Source organism: Miniopterus natalensis, chromosome X (assembly GCF_054644295.1).
Source record: "Miniopterus natalensis isolate mMinNat1 chromosome X, mMinNat1.hap1, whole genome shotgun sequence".
Lineage (NCBI taxonomy): Eukaryota > Metazoa > Chordata > Mammalia > Chiroptera > Miniopteridae > Miniopterus > Miniopterus natalensis.
The window spans coordinates 104,778,725-104,790,657 of record NC_142103.1 but is presented as its reverse complement, the minus strand read 5'-3'; the positions used below and the strand labels follow the sequence as shown (position 1 = coordinate 104,790,657).

The window sequence follows — 11,933 nt, the reverse complement described above, 5'->3', positions numbered from 1 at the left end:
CGAGTGTTTCTCTGACTATATAACCCTGCATATACATATATATATATATATATATATATATATATATATATATATAAAATCCTGCATATATATATAACCGTGCATATATATATATAACCGTGCATATATATATATATAGCCCTGCATATATATATATAACCGTGCATATATATATATAACCGTGCATATATATATATATAGCCCTGCATATATATATATAACCGTGCATATATATATAACCGTGCATATATATATATAACCCTGCACATATATATATAACCCTGCATATATATATATAACCCTGCATATATATATAACCGTGCATATATATATATAACCGTGCATATATATATAACCCTGCATATATATATATAACCCTGCATATATATATAACCCTGCATATATATATAACCGTGCATATATATATATAACCGTGCATATATATATATAACCCTGCATATATATATATATATATAACCCTGCATATATATATAACCGGACATATATATATATAACCCTGCATATATATATATAACCCTGCATATATATATATATATATAACCCTGCATATATATATAACCGGACATATATATATATAACCCTGCATATATATATATAACCCTGCATATATATATATATAACCCTGCATATATATATATAGATAACCCTGCATATATATATATATAGATAACCCTGCATATATATATATAACCCTGCATATATATATATAACCCTACATATATATATATAAAACCCTGCATATATATATATAACTGTGCATATATATATATAACCCTGCATATATATATATAACCCTACATATATATATATAACCCTGCATATATATATATATATATATAACCCTGCATATATATATAACTGTGCATATATATATATATATATATGCAGGGTTATATGCAGGGGAGGGGATCATTCAAGATGCGAACCCCCCGGGGGCAGGGGAGCACTGGGGACACCTTCTCATTGGCCTCCCTCGTCTTTGTTTAAAACTCTGTTACCGGGCTCCGTCTACCTTAAATTATAATAATATTGTTTGTAATGACTGCATCTGATCACTTAAGAGCTACTGTTGAAACACGTTTCAAACATACAACCTGGTAGCATCCGCTGTAATCGCCACGCTGTGCTTTACATGCCCAGAACTTATTCAGCGGATGGCCCCAAGTTTACACCCTTTAACCAACTTCTCCCCATCGTCTGCCCCCCGGCCCCTGGCAGCCAGCATTCTACTCTCTGTTTCTTTGAGGTCACCTTTTTGTTTGACTCTTTGGTTGTTTTTTATTAATATTATTTTTATTATCCTACCCATCAGTGAGATCATACAGTATTTGTCTCTGTCTGTCTGGCTTATTTTACTTAGAAACACTCTCCCCGGCCTCCTCTGGGTTGTCTCGAATGGCAGGACGCCTCTTTTTCAGGGCTGCGTAGTATTCCATTGTCTCTCGACCGCATGTTTAAAGCCCGTTCATCCCTGAACAGATGCTCAGGTTGTCTCCATATCGTGGCTCCTGTGAACAGTGCCACAGTGAACATGGGGCGCAGGTATCCCCCCATGATCTCGACGTCATGGAAACCCTCTTTCCCGACATCTCTGTGGCCTGCCCGGTGGCAGAGACTGCATCTCGGTGAGAGTGTTTTGTGAGAGAGAGAGAGAGACACGCAGCGGGCTCACGCTCCGAGCCCAAGACCCTGTTTGTAGCTGGGACTCAGTCCTCGACTCCCAGAAAAACAGATTAATTTTTAAAAAGGGAACAAACTTACCCTTGAGAGGGAGAGAGGGGGAGAAGTTCGCGGTCAGGAGACAGGGAAAGGAGTTTCCCCCGACGGCCGCTACGTGGGAGAAACGCTCCTCGGGCCTGCGTTCCTAAGGCAGCTGGCTGGAGGCCTGTGTGGAAAACTGCTGAAGGAAACGCAAGGCGGGAAAGATTTTTAAAAATTTATCTTTACCGTTGAAAGTACTACAGATGTCCCCATTTTCCCCCCCACTGGCCCCCTCCATCTGCTCCCCCGCCCAGGCCTTCCCCACACTGTCGTCTGTGTCCACGGGTTAAGCACAGACGCCTGTAAGTTCTCTGGTTAATCACCTGGTAAACTTGGGCAATAAGCAGGCAGAACACGCACAGCGCCCGCTACTCACTAAACACCGAGAACACTGCAGTTTTCAAATAACAATCTTCGCTTATTTATGTTCCCCACTAAGTGAAACATGACGTATTAACTGGCTGCAGACACCCCCCCCCACGCACCGCATCCCCGGTTCCCGCCTGCTCCGATGGGCCTCATCGATCGCGTTCTCGCGGGAACAGTGGGCGATTAAGCGCGGCCTTTAATAGATTGCTGGTATTAGTTATGGATTTGCACGCCCCGAAATCCACTTAGGGACCCCCGATGCGCCAGCCCTCAGCGCCCGTAGGCATTGCTAATGGGCAAGTCTTCGGTGATCTTCAAATCCGCCTGCGCGTCTCCCTGTATTTAGAGACGGATGCTAATGTTCGAGTCCTTCTGCCGCCCGTAAAACTTTCTGGCCGTTTGCGGAACGGTTCGTGGCCTTATTTTTATTTTTAATCTTCACCTGGGGATATTTTTTCCATTGATTTTTAGAGGGAGAGTGGAAGGGAGGGAGGCGGGGGGGGAGAAAGAGAGAGAGAGAGAAACGTCAACGTGAGAGAGACACACCCATTGGTTGCCTCCCGAAGGTGCCCCAACCTGGGCAGGGGATGGCACCGGCAACCGAGGTTCATGCCCGTGGTTGAAATCGAACCCGAGACCCTTTGGTTGCAGGCTGATGCACTAGCCACTGAGCCAGACTGGCCAGTGCTGGGTGAAGAATTTTGAATTCCACAGAGCCCACCTCGATTCTTGTTTCCACGTGGTCTTCCCTGATGCTTCTCCAACCGGCGGCTGCCCTCACGGTGCCCGCGGGGCAGTGAGGAAGGAGGGTCACTTTCCACTCTCCCACCCACAGGCGTCGTCCGGAGTTGTTTGCTCATTGCCTCGGGCACCAAATATTGACTGTTTCACATCAGGGCGTGTGTCTAGATAGGAGCACGGTGCCCCGTGCTTACCCACGGCTCCCGTGGGAGCCACGTGTCCATCCATCCCTAAGTCTCCCTGATGCCGTAGGTGCTGCCAAGGTCTTCTTTCGATTCCCAAGTTCTCCCAGGAGTCTGAAGTGGGTGTGTCCCTGAGTCTGGCCCTTGGCTCGTTTCATCCTGTCCCTCCGCAGCTCAGGGGACAGGGCCTGGGGTGCCACTGGTCCCCGCTGCTCCTGTGTACACAGGTCCCCTCCCGCTTCTCGCATTCAAGTCCCGCTTCTGACGTCTGTGATCCTCTGCGAGGGGGTTTTAGGTGGGTGCATCCAACCTCCACCCTCCCCGAATTCCTCCAGCTGCTACTTTTACTTTATGTTAAAAATTGTATTTGCTTTTGTTTTTTCAATTTATCTTTATTGTTGAAAGTATTACGGCTGTCGCCCTTTTTCCCCCATTGACCCCTCCTCCCTGGTCCAGGCCTTGCCCACACGATTGTCTGTGTCCATGGGTTACGCACAGATGCGTAGAAGTTCTCTGGTTAATCTCTTGCCACCCACCCCCTCTTCCCTCTGGGATTCGTCAGTCTGTTCCATGCGTCCGTGTCTCTGGATCTAATTTGTTCTTCAGATTCTACCTATGAGTGAGATCATGTGGTACTTGTCTTTCTTTGACGGGCTTATTTCACTCAGCATAATACTCTCCAGGTCCCTCCATGCTGGCCCAAAGGGTATAAGATCCTTTTTCACAGCTGCATAGAATTCCACGGTGTCAATGTACCCCAATTTTTTTATCCACTCACCTACGGATGGGCACTTGGGCTGTTTCCAGATCTCAGCTATTGTAAATAAAGCTGCCTTTAGTCTTTTAAGGAATAGGATGCTGCCAGGTGGGCGTGTGCTGTGAGGACAGCCACGCAGGATGGATGCATCCCCTTCCTGGGGTCATTGGCTCTGGCCTCTTAGCCGGCACCCACAGCGGCCCCGGCTGTCGACCTCCTGCTCCTTGTGCTGTGAAAAATTTGCCTGCATTTCTGTTTCCCCTTTAAAAAGCTACATTTGTAGCTAATTTTAGAAAGACTGTGGCACTGGACATGTGATCTTCATGCAACACTTGCCTCTTCAGGGCTCCCACGGAGAACCTGATCGCAGGGCCAGCCTTCTATAAAGAGAGCGGGGCAGGTGGCGGGGTTTTCATTTTTCTAAACAGAACCTACATTCTGGTCTAGGGTCTAAGCAAAAGGTCATTTCTGTCCAAGGACAAGGAAACGTTTGTTTGGAAATAGACTCCTAGGAAACAGGATACAATGTTTCGCCAGGCGATGTCTTTGACACTATGTCTCTGGAGACCTGTCCGCAGTCTGACACATGTGTAAGGAGGGGGGAAGGTTCTAGAGAGGCCGGTGGACGGTCCAGCAGGTGCCGGCGCCCCTCACTTCTTCTCTCCTTGACTTTGCAGAAACATGAAGATCCTCTGGCTTCTGCTGCTAGTTCTGTGCGAGGCTCAGGGCCATGCACCCTCCAAGCCCAACTTTGTCCTCATCATGGCCGATGACCTTGGCATTGGGGATCCTGGCTGCTATGGAAACACGACCCTCAGGTAGGGCCACGGGCCCGGCCACCGTGTGGACACGTGGCTCTGTGTATAGGCCGTTTTTCCCTTGATGGTGAACACGGGTTAGCAGAGCACAGCCCTCACTCTCGCTGGATTATTGAGAGCTGGTTCATTATGAAACGACACAGAGAAAGCTCCATTTTCAATGTCATTGTGAATAACGGCTTTTTTTGTTTGTTTTAGGACTCCTAATATTGATAGGTTGGCCAAGGGGGGAGTGAAACTCACTCAGCACCTGGCAGCCTCGCCCCTGTGCACACCGAGCAGGGCAGCCTTTATGACAGGCCGGTACCCCATCCGATCAGGTAACCTCCTGGCTGCGCCCTTAGGCCATACTCCTCTTCCTGGGGGCCTCCTCCCAGCTCCACTCTTAACGGCCCCCCCATCCTAATGGCTGGTTTCCTCTGATTCAGGGATGGCATCTCAGTCTCGAATAGGAGTCTTCCTCTTCTCAGCCTCTTCGGGAGGACTTCCCAACAGTGAGATCACCTTCGCCAGACTCCTGAAGAGCCAAGGTTACACAACCGCTCTGATAGGTGAGGGCCGCTGAGGGCCGGTGAGGGAGGCGGGGACCGGGGCGGGCTGAGCGGGAGAGTGGGGAGGGCAGGAGAGCAGCCTTGTTGGCGTTGGAGTTGCTGATACAGCGGGTGCAACTTTAAATAGGGAAGAAATTATTTCAGTTTTAATTTAAAACACAGTGTTCCTACCTGGGTTATTTGTGTAGATGTGTGTTGTTGTTGTTGTGTGTGTGTGTTTGTATGTGTTATGTCTGTGGACGCGTGGATGAATACGTGGAAGATAGGTGCATGGTGGGTGGATGGATAGATAGATACATAGATAATGATAGGCACTCAGAAATATGGATGGACAGATGGATGTAGGAGTAGATGGAAAGACAGATGAGATAGGTTCCTGAGACAAGGGTATATAGACTAATAAATGACATGGATGATGGATGGATGGATGGATGGATGGATGGATGGATGGATGGATGGATGGATGGATGATGGATGGATGGATGGATGGATGGATGGATGGATGGATGATGGGTGGATGGGTGGATGATGGATGGATGGATGATGGATGGATGGATGGATGATGGATGGATGGATGGATGGATGGATGGATGGATGGGTGGATGATGGATGGATGGATGGATGGATGGATGGATGGATGGATGATGGGTGGATGGGTGGATGATGGATGGATGATGGATGGATGGATGGATGGGTGGATGATGGATGGATGATGGATGATTGGATGGATGGATGGATGGATGGATGGATGGATGGATGGATGGATGGATGGACGGATCATGGATGGATGGATGGATGGATGAGTGGATGGACAGATAGATGAGATAGGTAATAGAGATAAAGATGAGATGGATGATGGATGGATGGATGGACAGATGGGTATGTGGAAAGGTAGATGAAATAAGTAATAGAGACAGACAAGAATAGATAGCTCAATAGACGGAATGGATGATGGATAGATAGACATATGAGATAGATAGATGGGACAGATGATCGATAATATAATTACGCACACAGACCATACAAAACCACATATACACATCATGCTACTGATATTTTATTTTTTAAAACAATATGTTTTTATTTATTTTTTTAGAGAGAGAGGAAAGGAGAGGGAGAGAGAGATAGAAACATCGAAGAGAGAGAAACATCATCAATTGGCTGCCTCCTGCAGGCCCCCCCCCCCCGGGGATCAAGCCCACAACCCAGGCATGTGCCCTGACCAGGAATCGAACTGGTGACCTCTTAGTTCCTGGGTCGATGCTCAGCTGCTGAGTCACAGCAGCTGGACATTGATATTTTCATTTTACTTTTTAATACTAAAATTTTGTCCTAATTTGTCTCAGTTGGGAACCAATTCCCATATTGATTGTATCCCATTGATACGAATGATGCCATCTCCCTCCTTATTCGACAAGGTTGGGTCCATGGAGGTCATGAGATGAATCGTAGGAAATCTCATCGGGGCAGGATGACCAGTCTCCTTCCTCACACATGTAGTCGTAAAACCATCATTTTTGTGTGTGTGAGGCACTCAGTAATTTAGTGGTACAGTTAACATTTTATAAGAAATGTTCATAGGTACTTAAAATAATTGCTGAATTATGCATATGACTTCATCATGCCTCAGGGGCATTCTTTTGAGAAAGAACTCATTTCCACTGTTCCCATTCAGGGCAGAAAATCAAGTCAGGTCCAAGACTTTAATTTTAAGGAAATGTATTTAAAAAAAAACATCCATCTCAGAAGAACACGTGGTTGGGTTTTTTTTTTTCTATATACTTACATCTCCTGCCCATTAAATACGTTAGGTTTCGGTCTTTCATTTTCATTTTTTTTTCTTCTAATAACTAAATGACTTTGTGTTTTCTGGTAGAACAAATAGTTAATACCCTAGTGTTTGTGGGAAAGAAAGCAAAAAACTGTAGGGTCACTCCTATGTGGAATCTAAAGACAAAATAAACTGGTGAACAAAATAGATCCAGAGACATAAAAGCATGGAACAGACGGAGGGAGCTCAGAGGAAAGGCGGGGGTGGGGAGAGATGAACCAAAGAATTTATGTGCATAACCCGTGGACACAGATAGTAGTGTGGGGAAGGCCTGGGGGCGGCGGAGGAGAGTATCCATGGGGGGGGGTGAAGGGGGACATTTGTAACAGTTTCAACAATAAAGATACATTTGAAAAAAATGCAAGAAAATCTAATTTTTGGACAAAGTTTAAAAACAAACTGTAGGGTCCCGGGAAATAGGACTTTGGTTAATAAATCGTCAGGAAGATCCTGCTCTTCCGTGTGCTGGAGGCAGAAGCTCACGTTCGAGTCGGGGTGTCTTTGGAACTAAACATACCCCCCCGTTTGTCTTCCCAGGGAAGTGGCACCTTGGAACCCACTGTCACAACAAAACCGACTTCTGTCACCACCCCTCCACGCACGGCTTCGATTATTTCCACGGGATCCCTGTCACCAACCTGAGGGACTGCAAGCCCGGGGAGGGCAGTGTCTTCACCTCGGGCATCCGGCTGCTGGTCTTCATTCCCCTGCAGGTCATCGCCGTCTCCCTGGTCACCCTGGGGGCGCTCAGGTGGCTGGGGCTGCTGCAGGTGCCCTACCTCGTCTTCTGGTTCCTGCTCTTCCTGGCGGCCGCCATCCTCTGCGCCCTGCTGTGCTTCCTGCATTTCTTCCGGCCCCTGAACTGCTTCCTCATGACCGACCGGGACATCAGCCAGCAGCCCCTGAATTATGACAACCTCACGCAGAGACTCACCGCAGACGCCACCCGGTTCATACGCAGGTTGGTATCGCATCCCGTCCCGACGGTGCCTGGGAAGCCCGGTGGTTTCCGTGAAGGTGGGACACCTGCCTGGTCCTCCTGGCCCCGTTTCCCCTTCTGTGCTGAATAGAGTTCCCCAGCCAGGCTCTCTGGAGGGGCGTCAGGGAAGGAAAGGAGGACCGCCCACATGCCGGACGGCCGCCTGGCGACGCGGTGGGCTCTCCTCAGGGGGGTAGGCCAGGATCGTGCACGTCGCGTGGGTGTGTGACTGTGCCGAAAAAAGTGCCTGCTTGTGACAAGAGGGGCTTCAGGTGTCACCGTGAGCTTAATCATCCAATGGGAGGTCAGGAGAGAAAAGGTAACTTTGTCGTTTGACTCTAGAGTGTGTGTGTGTGCATGTGTGCGTGTGCGTGTGTGCATGCACATGCGTGTGCGTGTGTGCGTGTGTGCACGTGTGTGCACGTGTGCGTGTGCGTGTGCACACGTGCTCATGTGCGCGTGCGTGTGTGCATGTCTGCGCTCGTGTGTGCATGTTTGTGCATGTGTGCACGTGTGTGCCCTGCGTGTGCACGTGTGTGCGTGTGCATGTGTGTGTGCGTGTGTGTGTGTGTGTGTGTGTGTGCACGCATGTGTCTTTTGAAAGGCGTTTGAATTCATAGTAACCACCATAGAGACAGGGAAGGGTACAATTCAAGAGCAAAGCAGCCATGACCCGCGGTCTTGTGTTGTCCTTGGAGACCGTCTCAAGGACGCACCCAGCACTTGCATCTGCCGATCCGTAGAGGCTGCCAATGAGTCACTAACCCTGTGAGGCACTATGGGGCCTTCTCTCTCCCTGAATTAAGAAAAAAAAAAGGGCCACCCTTAGGCGTCCTTTCGTGGTGTGTTTTGAACCGTGCCATGGCATCGCGCAATAATAGTTCGATATTCATCAGAATGGTGGCAAATGGGCTTATTTCACTGTTGGGATTTTTTTTTTTTCCAGGAACGCCGAGACGCCCTTTCTGCTCGTCTTCTCCTGTATTCAGGTGCACACGGCCCTCTTCTCGTCCAAGGATTTTGCCGGGAAAAGCAAACACGGCGCTTACGGGGACGCCGCCGAGGAAATGGACTGGGGTGTGGGTACGTGTGTCTTTATCTTCCATGTGTGCTTAAGATGCGGCTGAGTCTTTCTCTCCTCCCAGCCGAATTCCTACGAATTTCCACCTAATTCCTGATACTTTTATAGACTGTAAATGGGCTTTTTAATGCCCCAGAAGTGTAACCAACACAAGCTATTTCTGAAAGGTGAACAGAATATGAAAATCATGTGCAACCCGTGGATATAGATGCAGTGCCCGGGGGAGTCCGGGTCTATGGGCCGGGGATCAGACATTAACAGAAAAACAGGCCAAAGTATTAGTTCTTACCACCACTTATTCTAGTAACGATTCATTGTGGGCAACACTTTTGTCTTTTGCAAAATTAGCGGAGTGGTGGATTGGGGAAGGCGGAGACCTGCACGCGGGTACTGCCTTGGCGAGTTTCCCATGGGGTCTCCCGTGGGTGCTGATATTATCACTGCTGCAGTCCACTGGATCTGCTTCTTCTAGATGCCGTGTCCCTCTTGCTACAGCTCAGAACTTCAGAGCCCGTTGGCCTCCATATACTTTCTCCTTTCTGGAAAAAAAAAAGACCCTATTTCTTATAAATGGGCTTTTTTTTTTTTTTTTTTTTTTTTCGGGTACTGGGAAGACTTCTTATTCAGGCTTTCTTTTAAGAACGTGTCTTGTCTGTCCATCTGAGGAACCAGGACTGAGCTTTCTGTGATATTCTTTCGCACAGCTAGGTAGTCTCGGGCCCATCCCACAGTGTCGGGGTAGCAAGAATGTGGGGGTTCAGTGAAGGCGCGGGAACCAGTGGGTTCTGAACTTCCAGCTCAGTCCTGGCCTTCGCTAGGGATGTCGTCCGGTGTTGACATTGCTCAGTCCATCTGGACAAACGGCCCAAATGTCACCAGTCAGCCAGCTTGTTGGGGAATTTGTATATTTGCTTCCTCTTTGTTTTCGGTCTCTCGTTTTTTGTCCCCCCCCCCCTTTTCTGAGTGTTGCTACGCCGATTGTTTTTAACCTTTAAATCTCGATGTTACGGAAATATTTGAACCTTGCCACGTGTTTTTGTTGTTGATCGTAGTTTGTTGTTGTTAACGGTCAGTTTCCATTCAATATGATTTTGTAGTAGTTTTAGTGTCAGATGGACAGCGTAGTAGTTAGACAACCATACACTTGTTGGTCTGTTTTTTTTTTTAAATATGTTTTTATTGATTTCAGAGAGAGGAAAGGAGAGGGAGAGAGAGAGAGAAACATCGATGATGAGAGTCATGGATCGGCTGCCTCCTGCACGCCCCCAAATGGGGATCGAGCCCGCAACCCGGGCACGTGTCCTGACCGGGAATCGAACCTTGACCTCGTGGTGCCTGGGACAATTCTCAACCCCTGAGCCACACCAGCCAAGGCTGTTGGTTTGTTTTAAGCGGCAAATTGAAAGTGATGATGGTCGCCCAGTGTGAACAAGTTCTGCTTTCTGTTTGTTTCGCTTTTTGCCTTCTTTAAATCTTGGAAAGAGCGCCGTCCTAAAAAACAAGAAGGCCGGACTTACATCCTGGCTTCTAGCTCTTTCTTAACTATCTCCGTGAACTTGGGAGATGTCTTTCATCTCTAGGCTTCCGCGGCGTCATCTCTCCATGAAGAATCCAGAGGAGGCACCTTGTAAGTCGTTGGGTCTGTGTGTGTGTTTCCTGTACCCCTCTGTTACTCGGTAAAACAACAGATGATGAATTCCAGGGGAAAACACAACCAGAATATTCCCCCTGATGAGATTTAAAAGAATGGATTTTATGTCGAGCTTTTACATACGCTGACACCCACCTGCCTCCTCTCATTTCTCCTTAAAATGTCGCGTGTCCACCAGGATATATTTCCTGCCCCTTAATAGTGCAGATCAGGAGAATATTCTGCAGCGTGAGTAGATGTCTGTTGGGTGGCAAGCAATCCCACGCTGGTGAAGACACACTTATACGCTAAGTTTTATTTAACAACTTCATTTTATTTAATTATTATGGAACGTACGCATACCCTGACTCATTAAAACTCTAACTTCTGATTTTTTTTTTATACCCCTTTTATTTAAAACGACTGGTCCCTCTAGAACAGAACAAAGACTATTTTTCAGCCTTTGAGATCTGCGGCAGAGCCTGATCTAATATTAATAGATGACTGATTTCTTTTTTGCCCAAAAACGAAATCCTTCCCCTAAGCCCTGACATTAATTTGCGAGGGCGTTTCCACCGCTTTACAAACCCAACACACGCGAGCGTTGTGAGGGGCATCCCTTCTCTCCAAGGAGAGCCTTTGATTGTCACACAGGAGCCGACCGCAGCGTTCCGAATAATTATGCAATAAAACAAAATGGGGGCATTTGTTTAAAAAGAAAGGCTCCCCGCTCTCAGATAGGAGCACTTAACCGGAGAGAGTACATTTCTGTCATTCTGGGCATTTTCTTTCAGAAATGTGGGAGGCGTCCTGGTTCTGTGGACCATGACCTTCTCCACGGCAGGTGCCTTTGTACCTGTAAAGGCTGAAATATTCGTCACAAAGGGCCTTTATTCTGTAATCGTCCGCCGTGGCCGATTCCTCCCCACGCTGTTGGGCTTCATTGCCTTGTTCTGAGCTGCGTGATGGCTTATCTGGTATTAACGAGATCCGAGGAGAGACTGACCGCTCAGACGTGGTGTGAGGGCTATGAAAGGGGCTTTGCTGTAAAACCACGCAGGCTCGGCTAAAATCCTGGGACTCTAATGCAATTCAGGGACGGGCCAACATTCTCTCATGATCACAGTTACCACCTATTAAGTGCCTGCCCTGCGCCTGGCCCTGAGCGTCCCATGCATTCTCCTCTCTGGGTGCAGGCCCCTGATGTTTGCA

General features: G+C 47.7%; 1 protein-coding gene across 1 annotated transcript in view; it reads left to right on the top strand.

The window, feature by feature from the left end:
* Positions 1 to 11,933, top strand: part of STS (steroid sulfatase) — a 51,938-nt gene that overhangs the window by 10,946 nt on the left and 29,059 nt on the right. Inside the window, exons 2-6 of the mRNA XM_016207576.2 lie at positions 4,509 to 4,649; positions 4,848 to 4,969; positions 5,078 to 5,200; positions 7,569 to 7,992; positions 8,957 to 9,093. Coding sequence (XP_016063062.2) covers positions 4,513 to 4,649; positions 4,848 to 4,969; positions 5,078 to 5,200; positions 7,569 to 7,992; positions 8,957 to 9,093 — 943 coding nt within the window. The 5' untranslated portion in view covers positions 4,509 to 4,512. The remainder of the gene's footprint in view (positions 1 to 4,508; positions 4,650 to 4,847; positions 4,970 to 5,077; positions 5,201 to 7,568; positions 7,993 to 8,956; positions 9,094 to 11,933) is intronic.